Raw genomic sequence first — 21,369 nt, 5'->3', positions numbered from 1 at the left:
AGCTGGTACAGAATAGGTGCTCTAGGCATGGACTAGGTCTTGGAGTCAGGGAAGGATTGCTCCCACGATTTTACACCCAGGAATAGATTTTTTCTAAATGGAATATACTATCACCGTTGTGTTTTTCCACTTCACCCGCTTAATAGATGGGGAAATGGAGGCCCAGGGAGCTCCTGTGTGAGCTATAAATAAAGGGAGGGAAGCTCTTGGGAAAGGCAGAACAGAGGGTGCAAAGACATGGGGCAGGACATAGTGGGGGCTGGTGGAGAGGGGGGAAAGGTGGCTCTACAGCTGCCCCTTGCTTCCCACAGGGCACAGACACCACCATGTTGCATAAGTTGAACTCCCAGCACAAGCTCAACTCGAACTATATCCCTCCCAAGAACAACCATGACACCCAGTTCGGGATCAATCACTTTGCCGGTATCGTCTACTATGAGAGTCAAGGTACAAGCAGGCTGACGGGGTGGCTGATCTGTGTGTGCCCCTCCCTGCCTTACCCTTCTCCAGCCGAGGACAGAGATATCAGGCCCTGGAACAGAGACGGAACACTGAGATCAGTGATTTTTTTGGGGGGAGGGGGATTAAAAAATATAGTAGTAAAAGAAAGATATAAAATGTACTATTTGAACATTTTTAAGCCTACAATTCAGCAGCATAAAGTTATTCACAATATGGTGCAACCATCATCACTATCCATTTCCAGAGCCTATTCATTGCCCCGAATAGAAGCTCTGTGACCATTAACAATAACTCCCCATGCCCCTAGCCTCTGATATCCTCTGTCCCACTTTCTACCTTACATATTCGACTACTTTAAGTACCTCATTTAAGCGGAATCGTACAATATTTGTCCTTTTGTGTTTGGCTTAGTTCACTTAGCATAATGTCCTCAAGGCTCACGCCTGTCACAGCATGCGTCCTTTCTGTTTCTCCATTCATCTGTTGATGGGCATTTGAGCTACTTCCACCTTTTGGCCATTGCAAATAATACTACTGTGAACATGGTGTGCAGGTATTCATTTGAGTCCCTGCTTTTAATTCTTCGGGATGAGCTCAATGCTCTTTTGTATATATGGGAAACTGAGGCTCATAATGGGGGGAGGTTTAACTGTCCTTACATGACACAGCCCATTGGATGCAAAGCCAGGCCTAGAACCAGCCCTTGGGCAACCGTCTCCTGCCCCACCCTAGCAAGGACCCCCCATTAACCAGCTTCTAACTCCCCAATCCTTGGGAATGGCAGCTTTCTTTGGGATCTGTGTGGTGCAGGGGAGCCTCCCTGGGCTGGCATCAGGGTTTGGGTCTTAACTCTGCCTGTGCCTTGCTGTGTGATGTTAGGCACCTTGCTTAGCTTCTCTGAACATCGGTGTTCTCTCTTGTGAGATGAGAAGACAATGCCTGCTTGTCCCACTCCTCTGGGGGTAGTTGTGAGCATTGATGCTGTGAGGGCACTTTGTGAAACATCAGGCAAGCCATTTTGAGTTAATTTTTTTACTACTGGCTAGTACCAGATCAACATGTATTCTCTCCTAGGTGACACTTACTTAACAAGGGCTTTGAACACCTTTGTTTAAAAGACTAAGACTGGCATTTAAAGCATTGGGGTTCAGTCAGGAAGGTGCCCCATTTCCTCCTGGGGACACACCTCCTGCCCTTCTCTCTGGCCAGCCTAAAGAGGGGGGCTGTGTGGTTGGGACGATGGAGTCTCAGTTCTGGCTCTGCCCTCACTTTCTCTGTGACCTTGGCCAGCTGCTACCCTCTCTAGGCCTCAGTGTCCCTCCCTGTAACATGGATGTGGGTGAACTAGGCAAATTTTGAGGGTCCTCTTGGCCTTTGGGGAGGATTTGGGGCAGGGCTGAGTCTTGTCAGGTGGAGGCTGCTGGAGCTGGCGACGTGTGGCCACTCTTTGCCTCTGCCCAGGATTCCTGGAGAAGAACCGGGATACCCTGCACGGGGACATCATCCAGCTGGTCCACTCCTCCAGGAACAAGTTCATCAAGCAGATCTTCCAAGCCGACGTCGCCATGGTAACGTCAGGGCAGGCCTTCCATTGGGCAGGAAGGGTCCCCAGGAGTCAGGTCACTGTCTAGGCACCCCTCTTCCAGCAGCTTCAGCAGATTTCCTTTGGCTACAGAGCAGGGACAGTGCTTTCCTGTGCTTCTAGGAGGGGTCGGGGGGGCCTCCAATATCCTCCCACATGGTTCTCTTGTACTGATTGGGGGGGCAGGGGTGCAAGGCCCAGAGAAGGGTTACATAAGAGGTCACGAACAGAGCCTGATCAGGACTCAGTTTACCATGTGGGTTCCCCTTCCCTGCCTGGACCTCCTGCTGCTAACAGGGAGCAGGGCAAAGGGGGGGCGTCCAGCCTCAAGAACATGGGCAGGTGTGGGTGTTCAGAAAAATTGCACAAAGGATATATCTGTACCAGCCCTGGACCCCATATGGGAGCAGAGAATTTCCCACCCTCTGTATTTCTTTGTCCCCAGAGTGGCAGGCTGGTGGACTTTTCCCTGCAGGATCACATGCCTTTTTACTTCATATTTCCTCCTGTCCCGTGGCTTCTTGGAGGGTGCACGGAGGGGCTCACAGGGAGGGCAGAGCTGCTGCCCCCACCCCCGGTGCCCATCCAGGTGCCTCTGACGTCCCCAGCCCCAAGGAGCCCAGACCTCTGCCCTAAGGGTCCTTTTCTCTCCCTGCTGGGTTTTGCCCTCGGTTTTCTGACCCAGCCCGTTCTCCTTGCCCCCTCACCTGCCCCGCACCTCGCCCTGCACTGTGGTTCCTGTTATAGTTTCTCTGTGGTTACTCATCGGGCATTCTCCGCCAGTCAGCAGCTTCTGTGAAGGTAAAAGACCCCAGAGGCCTGGGTAGTCCCCGGGGCTAGGCTGTGTTCTTGGCTCCCATGGCACCAAAGCTTTGGGAAAGGGCTGGCTTTTTCTTCATTTTTTTGGAGTGTGTTTTTTTGTGGAGTGGTTTGTGGAGTGGCTTTTGTTTTTTTGTTTTTTGAGTTGTGTGTACTGCAGGCATCTCAGTTTCTTAAAGAAGGAAACTGAGTCCTAGAAAAAGAGGCAAGACTTGCCCAGGTATCCATCCCATGAACCAGGCGCAGAGCTGGGACCAAACCCAGGCCTCCCAAGTCCTCTGCCCCCATTGAGTCTCTGAGGCATCAAGGCCAGCTCCTTCTACGAGGCCCTGCTAAGCGTTTCTGTGTCTGCAACTCGGTCAGGTCCTCTGATAAGCTTGTGGAACCGGAGGCGCAGGCAGTATTTTTTTCATTTTGCAGATAGAAAGCTCAGAGATAGGGTGTTACTCACCCTAAGCCAGCATCCTGGGGAGCTGGCATTACACCCCCAGCCCTCCTTAGGCCCTGGAACAGCACCCCGGTGTGTACTGACCTACACCTCAGGTCGTGGCTCCCAAGCACTTTAGGCCCCAAGGGTGCTGGGGGCCCCTTAGCATCAGCAGAGCTCTGCCATCCCCTTTGCCTCCCTTTTCCCTCCTCAACCCTCATTTTCCTCTCTGCCTGATACTGACATCCTTCCACATTTGGTCTTAATGCTGAGTCCCTTTCTTCCTAAGTGTCTGGCGCCCCCTGCTGCCCAGTGCCTCATACAGTTCTGAACAGTTCATGAAAGTCACAGGCAGAGTGGCTGGGAGCCAGGACGGTGTCTAGATGCTATCCTCTGTCCTCTGCCCATGGATCAGCCCTGGGCCCCTCCCCCAAGCCAACATTGTGGCTCAGTCTGTTGACAGGGTAATGTAGGGCCACCACCAGATGGGGCTCCAAGCACCTGAAGCACCAGCACCAGCACTAGCAGTCCCACCCCGAACCCAGCTATCACAGGGGCACAGCATTGATGAGACAGGTGTGCCTCTGGGCTCTCCTCCATTCTTTCCTCTCATCCTCTAGCTCCCAGCCCACCCCGTGCAGGTCCACCCACTCCTGGTCTTGGATAGTCCTGGAATACCATTGAATCCGGTCTTCTCCTCCTACCCCCTCTCTTCTCACCCCAAAGCACCTGGAGGCATATGGGGACCTCTCCATGAAGTTTCCTGTTCTCAGGCTCCTTCCCCTGGACCTTGAGACTAGAACCCACTTGTTGAGGAACCGTGGAGAGGTCCAAGCGTGAGACCATGAGATCTGAGGTCTCCAGGAATGGCCCACTCCTGAGGGAGGTTTTGGAGCACAGAGTTAGACGCAGCAGTGAGAAATTTGATCAATTACATCTACCCTTTGGGCCGGGCTGTGAGCTCTGCACTTATATTTCTCACCTCGTTCACTGCCCCCAGCAACCGTAATTACTACTGCCCCCATGTTGCAGCTGAAGAAGCTGGGGCCCAGAGAGGCCTAGCTGCTTGCTCGAGCTCACACAACTTGTGAGACACAGGGATTTGATCCAGGTCTGTCTCAGCAAGGTACAGGGACTTGCCCAAGGTCATATCCAAGTGAGGGCTAAGGTGAAGCTTTTCAAGTCCCTGCTCTTTTCAGTGCACTATGCTGTCTCTGTGTCACCTCTAAGAAAGAGAAAATGCTTTGTAACTGCTAGAAACATGATAGCTCTGTTAAAGGAACATGGAAATCAGCTGGATGAAGTGTGAAGTCACAGTTATTCGATAGTCTACTAGCTATTGTGCTTTCCTCAGGGCGGAAGCCCAGACACCGTTGTCCAGCCATCTGAACTCATGTCCTGTGCAGGCCCCCACTCCTGAATTCCCAGCTTTGCTTCTGGGTCTGCCTCCCCAGGAGAGCCCGGCAGCCCCACCCCAACCATTGCTGCTGAGGAGATCAGCTGAGCCATAAGAACGCTAGTTCTTCCAGGGCATTGAGCACCCAGATTAATGTCTAACCCCAGTCACATGTCCCCAGGGCCCTGAGTCCACAGGACACTTTGTTTGCTCTGTGCAGGTGGATTCTCCTGCCTGCAACTTCCCAGCCCCATTTCCATCACACTCAGGCTCCTGTCCCTCAGATCCTTTCTATGGCATCACTTAACATTGACTTTTGGACTTTTCACTCCTGCATTTACCCCTATCCCCAAATATCTTCAGATTATAACAGAAGACAAGGAATATCAGAAAGGACCACCTTTCCCTTCAGTGATATAAACCCAAATCAGGAACCCAGGTGGCCAGGGAAGTGAGAGCAGCTCCATAGCCCCATTCACTCCTTGACTCAATCATAAATATTGATTGTTTCCATTATATGCCAGACATTGTCCTGCATCTTGAGGACATAGTAGTGAACAGAACAGTAAAAAATGTTTTGTCCACATAGACAATGTCCTCATGGGGCCTATAGCTCAGCAGAAAAGACAGGCTAAAAGTAGTTCCAGTGTGATCAAAACCAAAAAAGGCTGTGTGTGTGTGTGTGTGTGTGTGTGTGTGTGTGTGCTGTCTGTACAGGTGTGCTCTGTGGGTGCATTGTATGTGTGTACTGTGTGCATTGTGTGAATTGTGTGCTGTATGTCTGTGTGTGCTGTGTATGAGTGTGTGTCTGTGTCTGTGCTGTGTGCGTGTGTGTTTATGGCAGGGGCTCCAGCACAGGCTGGGCACAGGCCAACCTGGACAGCTTCCCCTCCAAGTGCTGCTGCTGGTCAGGTTTGGGGGCCGCCAACATGATGTTCACCCTACCCCAATGCAAACACTCCCCAGCTTCCCTCGGCAAACCTTAGAATATGTTCCAAATAAAACTAAAACGGAAAACTCAGAAAATTTCAGACCAGCGAACCTTTGCTGATTCTCTGCAAGTTTATTTCAGTCTGGGGCACATGGTCTATTGGGTTAAACACCAATGCCTCCCCCACAACACCTCACATGTCTGCATCTGCGCCCCTGGTTTTTGGTGCTACAGGAGATCACATAAAATTATGTCTCGTTTAAAGCACAAAATCTTGCAATGAAAATCAAATTCATTCATAAGAAATCCTCACCTAAGAGAAATTGCCAGCATAACAATAACATAAAAATGCATTGGAATAGGATCTGTTTTCTATGTCCAGTTTCTGGGCGCCGGTCTGCTTCTTGTTTGTTTGCTGCTCAGGTCCTCCCTCAAGACCACCCGTTCTTGAGAGGGGCTCCACCAGGGCAAGGAGGTGCAGGGGTCCTGGCGAGCTCTCCCAGAGAGAGTGGCTGCTGGAGCACAGAGCCTTGGGCCTCTGGCCACGCAGTGGGAGGCCAGCTGTGTGCCTTCTTAGGAGGTTGATCTGAGCCTGCTCCACCCAGCCTGCTGCTGAACCATTAATGCCACAGGGAGGGGAGGACACGGGCAGGACCCCCATCTCAGCTTCCCAGGTGGTGTTTTACATACTCTGTGCCCACCCTCATCACAGCCCTGTCAGCTAGATAGACTATTCCCATTTAGGAAAGGAAGGCTCAGTGCTGTTTAGTCACCTGCCCAGGATCACACAGGAGGTAGCGGGGCCAGGGTTTGGATTTAGGTCTGTCTAACTTATCTCTAGGGAAGACAACAGTGACTAAGGTTGATCACTCATTTATTCCTGGAGAATGAGACTGGAGATTCAGAGAGGGCTTTGCCTTGCCTAAAATCGTCCAGCACACCCGGGTGGGAACCCAGGGCTCCCCAGTTCTCCTGTAGCGCTCTTTCTGCCCCAGGTCCCAGGAGGCTCCCTGGAGGGGGTGTGTCTGTGTCCAAGCTCCAGCCCAGACCAGGCAGGTCACAGGAAAACCCCAAGCGCCAGGGCAGCCTGCTTCCCTGAGCTGTTCTCCTTTGGGCCCTGAGCCCACTGACCTCCCACCTTCCCTTCCCTTCCTGGAGAACTCGAGGGGCACAGGTCAGCCCCTCCCATCGCTGTGGTCCGTCCCCCCAGGGCGCCGAGACCAGGAAGCGCTCGCCCACACTCAGCAGCCAGTTCAAGCGGTCGCTGGAGCTGCTGATGCGCACCCTGGGTGCCTGCCAGCCTTTCTTCGTGCGCTGTATCAAGCCCAACGAGTTCAAGAAGCCCATGGTGAGCACCCTGGCTGGGGGCCAGCCTGGAACCGGCCTGGGGAAGAGGGTGATGGAGGGGCCCAGCCATGGGGGGGACAGGGTGAGGACTGGGTGATGGCCCACATATCTGAGGTGTGGGACTGAAGGCTCTGGAAGGTTAAGGAGCTTGAGGCTGCAAAGCCCAAATCCTCACTGAGCACCCTCCCCTTCAGGGCTCTGGGGTGTGCTGTTTACCACAAGGCTGGGGTGGGGGTGGGGTGAGGCCCTAGGGGTCTGGGGTGGGCAGGAAGGCTTGAGGCCAGGGCTGGGCCAGGGAAAGTGCCTGGAGGGAGAGGAAACAGGTGGCGGAAGGAAGCCAGCCATCTGCGGGAGCTGTTGGCCCTGCCCCCTGCCTAGAAACTTTTCCCAGAGCAGGCTGACCAGTCCTTCTGGGGCTCTAGACCAGGTCTGCAAGGGTGTGAAATTCAAAGAGGGCTCCAGTGAGCTCCCCATCTAAAGCAGGAATGAGGCCAGGGCCCTGCCAGGCAGTTGGGTGCCATCATTCCTGCTCTCAGATGCCCCCAGAACCTTCTCTGGGACTGGACCTCAGTCTGTGGCCTGGACTTTGACAGCAGGACATCCTCGCTGCTCTCCCAACTTCCTGCCTCCCACCTCCCCGTCCAAGGCCCCTTCCACTGCTGTGAGAGACCAGAGTCTCAAATGCATATCTAACTGATCACTCCCTGCTGCCTCCCTAGCCTGGCCCCTGAGGGCCTTCTCAGCCCCTCCAGGAACCCCAGGCCGGCCCTGCCTGCTGCCTTCACAGAAACAACTTAGTGCCAATTAGACAAATGTATCTCTTTCTTGACGCACTTCACTGTCATCAGCCAGAAAGTTGTCTAAATAATGACAAATCTACGGTGGCTGTAACATGAAGAGCAACCCCGGGGATTGTGCAAAGCACCCAGCACCCGCACAGTCATAATTTTGACGTCGATTAGCCTCCTCGGTCCCTATAAAGTTCCCCAACATGTCCTGCACTTTCAGGCTTCCACACCTTTGCACATGCTCACCCTGCCCCTCTAGTGCCCTCTCTCCTATAAGGGTTAGAGCAAAAACTGCCTCCTCCACGCAGCCCCTTCCAAATGTCCCAAGGGGAACCGAGCCATCTCTCCTCTGGGCCCCCAAAGCACCAGCTCACCCGTCCCCCCCAGGAGGGTCTCATTTCTTGCTATGTGGGTTTGACCTGAAGATCCGCATTCAGTCCCACCTCTGCTCCTCATCTGCTGTGTGGCCTTGGCCTCTCTGAGCCTATGTCTGGGGCTGGGGGAGTACAGAGCAGGGAGGCCTCCCGGCGGGAGCCGCCAGCACTGACGCCCTTGGCTCTGGGCAGCTGTTCGACAGGCACCTGTGTGTGCGCCAGCTGCGGTACTCAGGGATGATGGAGACCATTCGGATCCGCCGAGCTGGCTACCCCATCCGCTACAGCTTCGTGGAGTTTGTGGAGCGGTACCGAGTGCTGCTGCCCGGCGTGAAGCCGGCCTACAAGCAGGTGCAGAGCCGGGGCACAGATGGAGGGAGGGAGGGTCGCAGCTCTGGGCTGTGCAAGGGCCCCGTTTTCTCTTTGAGACGGTGCTGGGCATGACATCAGCTTGGCCACCTGAGGTATGGCTGGGGAAACTGGGGGTTAGGCGGTGGCGTGCATCAAGGGCTTTGATGGCCGTGCTTGGTGGCATGGACATCACATGTGGTGTACTGGATGGGGCCGGGGTTACCAGGTGGGCCCTGGATGTTAGATGTGGGAGAGGGTTTTGCAGCCATTGTGCTGAGCTAAGGAGAAAAGTGAGGGTCAGAGAAGGCAGGGCCTGCTTGCGTCACACGGTGAGTCAGGGGCGGAGCTGGAGCAAACGCCCTGCCTCCTAGCCTTGGGAGGTGCATTTGAGGTGGCCTTTCCAACTGTCTATTCCCTCGTGTACCACCTGTCCCCCCCACCCCAGGACGACCTTCGGGGGACATGCCAGCGAATGGCTGAGGCTGTGCTGGGCACCCACGATGACTGGCAGATCGGCAAAACCAAGATCTTTCTGAAGGTGAGAAAGTCTCTGACCCTGGCTACCTTGGGGGCTGTGAACTCCCTTCGTGGTGGGAACAGATGCTAAGGGGCCACTTTGGAGAAGCTGCAGCATCAGATGGGGTCAGTGCTGGGCCTTTGTGTCCTCCTGTCCTGCAACCTGTGATAGGTCAAGTGGGCAGGGAATGAAGACCCCTTGGTAGGGGTGGGGCAATTAGTATGGAGCCCATCTGTGACCTGGGGGTAGGGTCAGAGAACTGACCCTGGGTGAGAAAACAGAAAACCAAAGTGGGCTTACCAGGGAGGCCTAGATTCAATCCTGACCCTTTGGCTATCTTCCCTGGGATTTAGAACAAGTCACTGGCCCTTTCTGAGGGCCACAAAATGGGATGTGCCTGGAGGGGGATTTCTTGAGTGTATCTTTAGGTCCTCTACTGTGGTTTCCTGCCAGGCAGGGTTCACACCAGGCCCTGCGCCACCTTCCTCACTCTTTAGTGTCTCTAGTTCCTACCCTCCCAGAGCACAAACCTGGAGCTCTCTGGCTCCCACCTCAGCCTGGGCAGGACATCGGAGCCTGGCAGATGGGGTGGGGGCAGGCCTGGGAGCAAGTAGCTAGGTCATGGGGAGTCCTGGCCTTGGAGCAGAGATTGCTGGGAGTTGGTGGTGGCGGGGCAGCTGCAGCAGGGACAGCGTGAGCTCCAAGCATGCTGCTTCCTCATTTCCATTTCCGCTGTATTAGATTACTGGCTGTCCTGGGTGACAAGGCAGGGCTCCTTCCTCTGGAACCGGGCGGGGCCCAGGCCGTGCAGGACTTCTGGGTGGAAGGAAGAAAGGAGTCAGCCCTGAGCTGGAGGGAGTCCTGGGCTCCAGCATAATTCCTTCCTGGCTGAATGACCATGGCCAGTCCCTTTATCTCCTTGAGCCTCCATTTCCTCTTTAAAAAAATGCGTGCACTGTGCCCTGCATCTCACAACTGCCTAGACTCTGGCAGGGCTTTTTGTCCATGATCTTATAGTCGTCCCAGCAGCCACTGAGGTAGGATTATTATGCCCATTTCAGAGGCTCAGAGAGAAGTGAGTTGCCCAAGGTCAGGCACTGGGCTTCCTGATGGCCAGCCATGTGGGTAAGGGAGGGAGGGCATGCAGCACGATCGCACTGAGTGCCAGGCAGCTCCGAGGACCATCATTGTCCCCATCCTCACCTCTCTGGGATCTTCAGAAACCAGCAGTGGTTTCCAGAGCCTCAGAGTCCACTTCTCGTTCATTCATTCATTCATTCATTCATTCATTCATTCATTCATTCAGAAAGGCATGGCTGAGTAGCTCTTCTGTGCTGAGCCCTGTCACAAGAGATGTGGTCTGTGATTAACTGGTGGATGTGGCTCCCCCACAGAGACTCAGCCTCCCCAGTGCAGGGCCTCTATCTGTCTGGTTCCCTGAGGCCCCACTCCAGCACCTAACACAGTGCTGGTAATGAAGACATTCAATTTATATGCATTGAATGACTGAGGAGGTTTTGTCTAACCGGAATGAGGGTTGGGGGTTCTGGGGTAAGGAAAAGACAGGATTGGAGAAGTTGTCAGGGCTTGGATCGTGGAGGGCCTGAGTGCCGGGGGAAGAGACAAGGCTCAACCCTGAGAATCATGGGGCATCACTGTAAGATCACCATCATATTTGCTTTAGGAGGGTCCCTCCTTAGGGAGAGCCAGGGGGAGTGACAGATGCCAGGAGACTGTTTAGGAGGCTGCTGCCAAGATCCTAGAGGGATATGAGGGTGGCCTGGCCCAGGTCAGGGACTGATACGGCAGAGGCATCTGGAAAGGTATGGGCTCGGGCAGAAAAGGCCATAAGGATGAAGCCAGTGTTTATGCCTAATATACCCTCTGACTCCATCCAGTCAAATTAGGCTCCTCCTGCTGCAGTTGTCCCACCCAGGCCTCTGGGAAACAGTCACAAGCACCTCTCTCTGTACTGTAGCTGTGAGAGGCTGCCCCATGGAGCCAGAGCAGGCCTGGGAGCCTGTACGGCCCAACTAAGCCCTAGGCTGGAATCCAAGAGAAGGAAGAGGGAGCCTTCACTTGGATTCCCTGAGGGCTGCTGCTCAGGAGCTCTGCCCTCCAGGACCACCACGACATGCTGCTGGAGGTGGAGCGGGACAAGGCCATTACCGACAGAGTCATCCTCCTCCAGAAGGTCATCCGGGGATTCAAAGACAGGTACGTGCTGGGACCAGCTCCTCCTTATGTCAGCCCACACACAGGTGTGTGTGTGTGTGTGTGTGTGTGTACATGTGTGTGTGCTTGGCTCACCTCCATTCCTCCAACTTGAACACTAGGAATAAGCATGCACACCCATGTGCGCACATAGAACCAAGCACACACATGCATAGCACACGGATGAACACACAGACCCATGATTTACATAGGCACACACACATGGGTTCATGGGGCATACATATTTGGGCACTCTGTGGTATCGGATGCCAGGTGAAATTTCTCAAAGAGGAAATTTGAGGTTTTATAATTTACAAAATGTGTTCCATATTCAGTGTCAGGGACATGTGTATAGCTGTGACAATTAACAAATCAGGACTGACTCTGGAGTGTGACTCAGGCTCCACAAAAATCCCACAGATAGCCTGTCCCTTTTGAGGTTCATCTGGTCACCCCCTCCTCTCCATCCATCCATCCATCCCTCTATCCACCTGTCTGTTCATCTATATGTCTGTCCATCCATCTATCTGTTCCCTTCCACAGTTGCTCGCTTGCTCATGTGTGCATCTAAGCATTGGTTTGCTGGCTCATTCACACACAGACATATTCATCTTTCACTCCTCCTGTATTTATTTTTACATTCAGCAGGCACCTGCTGTTTGATGTGTGGTCTCTGTGTCCTCCATCAGGTCATAGGTGACTGTCATCCTGTGAAAGCTGCCTACTGTGTGCGGCAGAACAGCATTGCCCTCACTCAGTCAGACAGTATGGGCTCTAGTCCAATCTCATCTAGTCTCAGTTTTCTCACCTATAAAATGGGGACATTTGACAGTAGTGAGTGATGTTCCTGTGTTCAAATCTTTTAATCTTTCATATTATTTTATTTACTTTATTATTCATTCAATAAACACCTTCAGAAAGTCTTATTGGGCTCATATGACAAAACTGTGAGCCGGCAGGGAAGGTACCATTCTACCTATTTTACAGATGAGGAAGTTGAGGCAGAGAGGTGATACCCTGTTGCCTTAGGTCATGTATCCGGGAGACACAGAGCTGGAACTAGCCCTGCTGTCCTGATTCCAAACCCCACCTGCATCCTGGCTGCCTCTGGGCACCACCTCTCAGCTTTCAGGATCTCCTGTATCACGCTGCTGTTTCAGGTCCAACTTCCTGAAGCTGAAGAACGCTGCCACCCTGATCCAGCGGCACTGGCGGGGCCACAACTGCAGGAGGAACTATGAGCTGGTGAGCCCCCCTGAGGGGGCGGCTCCTGCCCCGCGAGGCCTTTGAACCCGCCCCACTGCCATAGCAGCAGGATGTACCTGTGCCCGGAGACTGGGTGGCCTCCTGTCACTGCCCCAGTCTGCACCTACCATTTCTCTAGCCCAGCGTCCAAGTCTGGTTCTTGTGGCTTTGCACATCTGGTCTGCAATGTTTAGGCTTTCCTTCTGGAATGTTTTGATGAGTGTGAGCACTGGGTCATTAGAGACCTCAGAGGGGGCTGGAAGCAGATGTGTCCCACTGACCTCAGTGGAGCAACTGGGCTGCAGCCTGGGCACAGGGCCAGGGAGGCAGGCAGGAAGGAGAGTAGCTCCTCCCCCCGAGGATGGGGGAGCCAAGGCCACTCCTGGGAAACTTGCTCCTGAGGGGAGACAGAGCTTATCTCTGGGGAGCCCTAGTCCAAGGAAGGCAGAGCTGTTCCTTTGGGGGATGCCAGCGGGAGAGCGACCCCAGTGCAGTGGCGCCCTGTGAACAGGGTCAGCCTGGAGTCGGGGCTCTGAGCCGGCCTTACCCTTGCAGATGCGGCTGGGTTTCCTGCGGCTGCAGGCGCTGCACCGCTCCAGGAAGCTGCACCAGCAGTACCGCCTGGCCCGCCGGCGCGTCATCCAGTTCCAGGCCCGCTGCCGGGCCTACCTGGTGCGCAAGGCCTTCCGCCACCGCCTGTGGGCCGTGCTCACCGTGCAGGCCTACGCCCGGGGCATGATCGCCCGCAGGCTGCACCGGCGCCTCAGAGCGGAGGTGAGGAGTGGGAGCCCGCCACCCCTGGGCCCCGGCCCCCAGGGAGGTCCTGCGAGGGGCGTGCCTCTGAGGGGAGCTGCTGCGCCTCAGGACAAGTCACCCCCACGTGTTGGCTGAGGCCTAGGGCTGGGCGTCCTCTGAGGAATGAGGAAACTGGGGCCAGACCCTCATTTTCGTTCTCCCAGCCAAGGGCAGGACTGGGGACCCCAGTCACTCTTGTGAATCTTCCTGAGGTCGAGGCGAACCTGGTTTGGTTTTAGGATCAAGGGTGTCCCCCGCCTACTGTGTGACCTGGGGAATTTCTCAGATGCCTCAGTTTCCCTATCTGCCAAATTATTTGGCAAAGTCGCTCCCAGTCCCAGCGTTCAGCCAGGGTGGGGTGGGGCAGAGCCAGCAGGCGGGAAGCACAGTGACAGCCACACAGGGTTTGGTGCCCACCCGGCTGTCCCTTCCCTCAGTACCGGCGGCGCCTGGAGGCTGAGCGAATGCGGCTGGCAGAGGAGGAGAAGCTTCGGAAGGAGATGAGCGCCAAGAAGGCCAAGGAGGAGGCAGAACGCAAGCACCAGGTGAGCGGAGAAAGTCCCAGCCCTTAGATGGCCCTTCACCGGTCCCACAGCCTCCACCCAACACTGGCTGTCCTTGCTCCATGCTACTCCCCTCCTTCATTTGTGCCCTGGGTGCCGGGTCCTGGCCCAGGACAAAGGACAGAGGGCTGTGGCTCCAGAGTGCAAGGGTCATGCCCTCAAGAGCAACTTTTCTAGCTGGGAGACAACACCTAGATGGAAAGCCTGATGTGGGTGAGAGCACCCAGCATGGAGCCGCCAGCCATGTGTGGCGACTGAGCACTTGAAATGACAAAGCACGCCAAGTGTAAAATACACACTAGATTTTGAAGACGGTTAGAAAAAAAAGAATATAAACGATCTTGGTACTATTTTTAAAATATTAATTACTTGTTGAGATATTTTGGAAATATTGAGTTAAAGAAAATATATTACTAAAATTGATTTCACTGTTTCCTTTTACTGTTTTAAATGTAGCCACTACATATACAAGGCTCACATTGTCTTTCTGTTGGACAGTGCTGGTCGAAAGCCTTGACCCAACCGCGGTGGGATTTTTGGTGGGCGTTGCCTCCAGCTGGGGACGCATAAGCAGGGTTCCTGGAGGAGATGTTCCAGCTGAGCCCTGAAGGGCAGGCAGCATGTGTCTGCACTAGGCTCTGAGGGGCGATGGGAGCGAGGCCCAGGGTGGAGAAGCCTGAGGCTCAGTCCTTCCCAGTGGTCAGGAGGCGCAGAGGAAGATTGGGGACTGTGGCCTAGGTGCTGTAGGGGCCCTTGGGCTCCCCAGGGAGGGCTTGTCCTCTGAGGCCGTCTCCTCGCATCACCCCCACCTCCCAGGAGCGCCTGGCCCAGTTGGCTCGCGAGGACGCTGAGCGGGAGCTGAAGGAGAAGGAGGAGGCGCGGCGGAAGAAAGAGCTCCTGGAGCAGATGGAGAGAGCCCGCCACGAGCCCATCAATCACTCAGACATGGTGGACAAGATGTTCGGCTTCCTGGGGACTTCAGGCGGCCTGCCAGGCCAGGAGGGCCAGGCGCCCAGTGGCTTTGAGGTACCAGGCTGGGAACGGGCTGGGAATAGGCCTCAGTGGGATGGCTGTGCCCCCTGGCATTACAGACCACCTGGTCCCCTCTGAGCAGAGGCTAGCAGCAATGACCTGAGTCAGGAGCCATAGGTCCCAGGCCCTTTCCAGCCTCCAGCCTGCCATGTCGGTTCAATCACTGTCCCTCTCCAGGGCCACTCACAAACTTTTATTCATTTGTGCATTGAAGTCTCACCATGTACCAGGTTCTAAGTAGTGAACAGGACAACACAGCGCACCCTGGTGGAGGAAGTGCTGGTCCCGCAGGGACAGGTGGGGGGCTGCAGCCCAGCCCTGAGTCTGTGCCCACATCAGGGAACCCTTCTCGTCTCAGGACCTGGAGCGCGGGCGGAGGGAGATGGTGGAGGAGGACCTGGACGCGGCCCTGCCCCTGCCCGACGAAGACGAGGAGGACCTCTCCGAGTATAAATTCGCCAAGTTCTCTGCCACCTACTTCCAGGGCACAACCACCCACACCTATACCCGGCGGCCACTCAAGCAGCCGCTGTTGTTCCATGACGACGAGGGTGACCAGCTGGTGAGGGCTGGGGCTGTGCTGGCAGCGTGGGTGCTAAGGAGGCAGGCCCCTGGTGAGCTGGGACCAGGGCCCACTTTACCCGGCCCCCAGCCTGGGCCAGGCCACGTGGGCAAGATCCTAAGAACATCCAAATGCACTCAGCACAGCGGCCCTCCTGTGGGTTTCTCCAGCCCTCTCCCCAAACCCCAGGTTACTCTGATGGCTTTAGCAATATCCTGCACTTGGACTTTCTGACCCCTTGGCTCTGCCCCCAGGCAGCTCTGGCAGTGTGGATCACCATCCTCCGGTTCATGGGGGACCTCCCTGAGCCAAAGTACCACACGGCCATGAGTGACGGCAGCGAGAAGATCCCTGTGATGACCAAGATTTACGAGACCCTAGGCAAGAAGACATACAAGAGGGAGCTTCAGGCGCTGCAGGGCGAGGGCGAGGTGAGGCCGAGGTGCCCTCCAGCCGATGTCCCTCCCGGGCCAGTGGGCAGGGCTGCCTGGTACGCCTAGCCTCAGGGTCCTCGGCAGAGGAGAGTTCTAAATTTTGCTTCTGCCCCACCTCCCTACCCCACCTCTCTGTCTATTTGCGGGAACAAAGGCCTGAGCGTCTTGTAAACTGTCAAGTGTTGACGACCACGAGTGGGTGAGACCCCGTGGCAGAGCAGCTGAGCTTCACAGCAGAGCTAGCAGCAGTACTGTCTCACTGGGGGTCATTGGGCAGGTTACTACACTTTCCCAAGTCTCAGTTTTCCCACCTGTCACTTGGCTGGTGGTGGTAGGGGCAGTGCGTGGGGGTGGCAATGTGGGGTTTACCTTGTAAACATTAGTGGAGGTGAGACACTCCTCCAGCCATAGCCCCATTGCCAACTGGGCTTGTCATTACTTTGGCCCACTCGCTTGACCCTGACCCCCACTGTCCTGCAGGCCCAGCTTCCTGAGGGGCAGAAGAAGAGCAGCATGAGGCACAAGCTGGTGCACTTGACCCTGAAGAAGAAGTCAAAACTGACAGAGGAGGTTAGAACAGACCCCAAGATGCCTTAGGTGGCCCAGGCTGGGCTAAGGCTGGTCTTGGGACCCACGGGGGTGGGAGCAGGAGTCAATGCTGCCTGTCCTCAGGCTGTGACAGGACAGCTTAGAGGGCGATTGGGAAGACGGGAAGAGGGCAGTGAGATCAGGCCGGGGCCAGGTCAGGGTTTCCTTCCCAGACGAGGGAACCTGATGGCCGGGGAGGACTGGAGTGGCAGCTGGTGAGGGGGAGGACGTGTCCTGCCCTTGGGTTTGATCTAAGGACCTTTCTGTGAGATGAGTGCCCACAGGGCATTAACACTATTGCTTTGTTTGAACTCATTGGTATAGTCCCTGCCCTGTGTTCCAGGGTTGCTCAGGTGGGGGGGGGGGGGGCAGACAGGCACAAACCAAGGCATTCACAGTGCAAGGGGGCCGGCTCCCCCATGCCCCTACATTTGCACATACCAGCCCCTCTCTCTAAAATTCCTCCTTCCTCTTCTTTACCTGGGGGTGACCTCCTCCAGGAAGCCTCATGGGACCCCTACACAGCCATCAGGCTCCTCCTTGGAGCTTCCCCAGCTGATCTTGCCTCTGTTCTTGTCCTGTTCCCCATCTGAGGCTCACATCCAGTCTTGCAGTCATGCAGCCCTAGAGTAGAATACCGCTTTTGCCACTGAGTATCTGACACCCAGGGAAGAAAACGCCCACTCCATGGGCCCCCGGGGGATGGCGCAAGATGACAATGGTGGATGCCCAGTAGATGTGAGGACCGCCCACACCCCTTCCGCCTGGAGAGGCACATTCTCACTGCTCACCCTCTTTCTCACGCCTCATCTCTGGGCAGGGGCAGGGCTGGTATTGTGGGCTGTGAGACCAGAGAAGAACCCAGGCCAGGGGCTGTTCACACAGCAGGGCTAGAGCATAGGTGATGGTAACTGGGGAGTTGGAACCCAGGGAGGACTCTGGATGTCAGAATTGTGTGTGGGAACCCCTGGAAAGATAAGGGTCTTGCCAAGAGCCAGAGAAAGGGCTTCCCTGGAGTCGGGAGCTGGGGTGGGGTATCATGGAAGCTGCAGAGGAGCCTTAACCCCAGAAGTGGGTGCCACCAGGCCAGTGCTCCTGGCCTTATGGGCTGGTCATTGACCCAATGTCTCTTCTGCATGGGCAGGGTTGGGCAGGACTCGGGGTATGACTGGTGGAGCCAGCTCTTCTGTCCATTCCCAGGATTCCGCTCTGGGGGGGAGGGGGCAGAGTCAGGCAGGAAGCAAGGTTCCTCACTCCCCCCTGCCTGATCTAGCCTTGTCCCCTCCCTGCGGCCCAGGTGACCAAGAGGCTGCACGATGGGGAGTCCACAGTACAGGGCAACAGCATGCTGGAGGACCGGCCCACCTCCAACCTGGAGAAGTTGCACTTCATCATTGGCAATGGCATCCTGCGGCCAGCACTCCGGTCAGTGCCCGAGGGCAGGGGTGCAGGGAGCGGGGCTGCTGGGGGCACCCTGCACTTCCTGGAGTACAGTCCTGAGAGGCTTCTGGTGGCTGAATTGTGGCTCTATCACCTTAGCAATAGATTAAGTCATACAGGCCTGGGTTTAGGTCTGCTGCCAGCTAGTCATGTGACTTTGGTGGCATTAATTCCTCTCTGTAAGCCTCAGTTTCTTCATCTGTAAAGGGGGAATAATAGTAGTATCTGCCTCATAGACTTGTGCACGGATGAATCTGTGGAAGGTATGTAACACTGGAGGCACTCAGTAAGTGGTAGCTGTTGTTATTGCTTGACAGGCATTTTCTGCTTTACCCCATCCCTGCCAGCTCATGCCTGGGACCCAGGCCTGGAGGGGCTCCCTCAGGTCCACGGGGTACTGGGGAGGAGATGGATGATTGAGGAACCATCAGGAGCAATTAAGGAATCAGCTCAGCTGGGTCAGTGGAGGGAAAAACAGGACTTTTCTGAGAATTCTATCTGCACGGAACAGTTGGGTAGGAGAGCTGATCCCATGAACACTCACAGGGAGGACAGCAGTAGGGTGCGTGGGGGGTTGAGCCCCATTTTACCAATGGGAAAACTGAGACCCAGAGAAGGGAGAGACTTTCCTGGGAGTCACTAGCCTCCCAGACCTCCTGCTTTCCCTCCAGGCCTCCTCTCATTGCTCAAAGCAGGCCATCACTGCCTCCAAGAGCTGGTCACAGTGTCCAGGGCCACTCATCTCCAGGAAGAAGGGCCAAGTATCTGTGACCCAGTTATCTCTACAATAGACCTAAAGCGGTCATTTCTAGAGAACACAGAGCCACGAGCCCTGGGCCAAGAGTCACAATGCTGGGGTGTTGACTCCCTGAAGGGCCACAGCTGGTCCCTCCCTTATCTCAGCCTAGGTGTCCCTGTACGTCCATAAAGTGATGGGAGTCAGGGGCTCCTAGCTGCAGGTGATAAAGTTTTTATTGGTTTGTGACAAGATGGAAAAATAAGGATGTTTCTAAAACTAAATTTGATTTCTTTAAAGGCCTGTTCTTTGTTCTGAGACTTCAGCCTTTCTACTTTTTGAATATTAAAATTACCTCTGTTTTATGAAATAATTGTGATATAGTTAATGGGCAGGTTGTGTGAATGTGGTGTGTTTTAAATGTCCTTATTTGTCATGATAAAAAGTTAGCAACCTCCAGAATTTATTTTAAAGTTTCACTGATTTGTGAATTCTCAAAATTGGGAGCCACTGAATTAGATAATCCCACCTTTCTACCCAGGCCTGCCCTTCTGAGAGGGAAAAAAAACTGTGAGTGCCCCCTGGTGGTCACATCATCATCGTGGGTCCTGCTCTTGGCCCCTAACGGGCAGGCAGTATCTTAATTGCAACTAGCATTGGTTGAGGGTTTATTGTGCTAGGTGCTTTATAAACCTTGGCTCATTTTTCTGACAGCAATCCTGTAAGGAAGGTACTCTCATTTCCCTTTAAAATGAAAGGAAAACACTATCTTCATTGCTTTAACCTGATTACAAAAGCAATATATGACCATTTAAATTTTCACACATTGCAGAAATGTATCAAGAGAAAGTCAAAGTCCCTGCTTATTCCACACCCCTCCCTGAGAAATGTCCCAGATGTTTTTGCTGTTTCCGCTCTGCCAGTTGCCATTAGTAAAAATTACACCTGCTCTCATGACTGTGGGCTGGGCTCATAAAGGTGAATTCTCCTGCCTGGGCCACCCAGCTAGTGAGGGATGAGGCTGGGGCAGAGGCTGTGCATCTCACCAAAGGGTCACCAGTGGCTGTGGCCACACTGCCCCAGAGCAGCATATGAACCACCCTCGGGATCATGGAGCCCCATCTGTGGACCTGATTAGAGTCAGGAAGGGCTTTGTGTCTAATGATCCGGTCTCCAAAGCAGACCCTCTTCCCCAGAGCCCTGGCTCCAGCCTTCCTCACCTGGCCTCACTCTGTCTCCTCCTGGATGGTCTTGGGCAAGTAGGAGAGGAAGGCATGCATGTCCCATCTGCGGCTGGGAGGCAGGGCCGGGGTGGGAGGGAAGAACTTTTCCTCTGAGGTGACCTCCCTTCTCTGCCTCCCCATCTGCCCAGGGATGAGATCTACTGCCAGATCAGCAAGCAGCTCACCCACAACCCATCCAAGAGCAGCTACGCCCGGGGCTGGATCCTCATGTCTCTCTGTGTGGGCTGCTTCTCCCCCTCTGAGAAGTTTGTTAAGGTAGAGTAGGCGCCTGGCCTCCTGAGGTGGGAAAGGGAGCTGGGAGAGAGCAAGGGGGGGAAGAAGCTCAGAGGGGCTTGGTAATGAGGCCCTGCCTGAGTCACCTCACTCAGGCCTCACAGCTACCACCAAGCCTGTCTTCCTGTCCTCCCCTCTCTGGCACCCAGAACTTCACGCTGTTCTCCCCTCAGCCCATTTTCTTTATGAGGAGGCTGAGTCTGACAGCAGCATCCCCTGGACCCTCTGCAATTGTCATCGAGCAGGCGCTTTAGTTCCTCTCAGGCCTCTTTCCTGCCTGCTCCTTGGTTGCTGGGGACAGAGACAGAACAGGTGACAACAGGACCAACTCGGCCGGCCAGGGTTGTGCAAAGGGAAGCACTAGTCAGGGAGGTGGGCCCTGGAGGAGGAGGGGCAGCTAAGCTAGGTGAAGAGGGGGTAGAGTGTGGGGGTGAGGCAAGAGGCATGGCTGAGACTTGACAGGGCTGGGTTGTGGTGGCCTCTCTGCCAACATGAGGTATGTGGATTTGATTGTAAGGGCAGTGGGGGGCCATGGAAGGCATAGGAGGGGTGTGGGCAGATGTGTCTTGAAGAGCAGGTCCTGAGTGTGAATGGAGGGACTGAAGGCAGGAGACCCAGCGAGGCTACTCTGATGGTCGAGGCTGAGGAAGCCAGAGTGGGGGCCCCTCAGCTGGTCCTCTGTCTGCAGTACCTGAGGAACTTCATTCACGGGGGACCGCCTGGCTACGCCCCGTACTGTGAGGAGCGGCTCAGGAGGACCTTCGTCAATGGGACACGGACACAGCCACCCAGCTGGCTGGAGCTGCAGGTGCAACCCTGGCCCCACCAAGCATGTGCATATGCACGTGTGTGTGTGTGCATGTGTGTGTGTATGTGTGCGCACTCATGCATCTCTAGTGCCCAGAAAACTCCCTGCTTCGGGATTCTGTGGTTCTTCACACACCCATTCCTAAGTTCTGGATTCCCAGGCCTACTGGAACAGGAAACCCCCAGTGGATGATTGACTCCCATCAGCTGGCTTTACGCTCAAAGTGATTTGGGCTGGGCTTCCCTCTGTGTCTCAATGGCTTCATCAGCAACATGGCCATAACGATACTCATTTCACAGGGTCTTGTGATGGTTATGTGACATGAGTGCAGAAGCCCTTGTCATGTGGCAGTGCTTAACCTCCCAGCCCCAATGACCTGGCTCACAGAGCCTGATGGTCCTATCAGGTTGGGGAGCACGACAGGGCTCCCTGGGTACCTGT

The 21,369-nt window shown here is 54.9% G+C and overlaps 1 protein-coding gene across 4 annotated transcripts in view; it reads left to right on the top strand.

The window, feature by feature from the left end:
• MYO7A (myosin VIIA) overlaps positions 1-21,369 on the top strand; it is a 66,482-nt gene that overhangs the window by 24,250 nt on the left and 20,863 nt on the right. For 3 of the 4 annotated variants that reach the window (XM_087822202.1, XM_087822201.1, XM_087822200.1), the window contains exons 12-27: positions 312-447; positions 1,924-2,030; positions 6,828-6,965; positions 8,319-8,477; positions 8,923-9,015; positions 11,117-11,211; positions 12,369-12,453; positions 13,009-13,227; positions 13,686-13,793; positions 14,628-14,837; positions 15,202-15,405; positions 15,660-15,836; positions 16,320-16,409; positions 17,725-17,852; positions 19,976-20,102; positions 20,809-20,928. In XM_087822202.1, the coding sequence (XP_087678328.1) occupies positions 312-447; positions 1,924-2,030; positions 6,828-6,965; positions 8,319-8,477; positions 8,923-9,015; positions 11,117-11,211; positions 12,369-12,453; positions 13,009-13,227; positions 13,686-13,793; positions 14,628-14,837; positions 15,202-15,405; positions 15,660-15,836; positions 16,320-16,409; positions 17,725-17,852; positions 19,976-20,102; positions 20,809-20,928 (2,196 nt within the window). Of the gene's footprint in view, positions 1-311; positions 448-1,923; positions 2,031-2,791; positions 2,846-6,827; positions 6,966-8,318; positions 8,478-8,922; positions 9,016-11,116; positions 11,212-12,368; positions 12,454-13,008; positions 13,228-13,685; positions 13,794-14,627; positions 14,838-15,201; positions 15,406-15,659; positions 15,837-16,319; positions 16,410-17,724; positions 17,853-19,975; positions 20,103-20,808; positions 20,929-21,369 lie in introns of all 4 variants that reach the window. The other variant, XM_087822199.1, reaches the window with a different exon arrangement.

This window comes from Miniopterus natalensis, chromosome 11 (assembly GCF_054644295.1).
Source record: "Miniopterus natalensis isolate mMinNat1 chromosome 11, mMinNat1.hap1, whole genome shotgun sequence".
Taxonomy (NCBI): domain Eukaryota; kingdom Metazoa; phylum Chordata; class Mammalia; order Chiroptera; family Miniopteridae; genus Miniopterus; species Miniopterus natalensis.
Note: the sequence above shows the minus strand (reverse complement) of the source record. Positions and strands in the feature narration are given on the sequence as shown.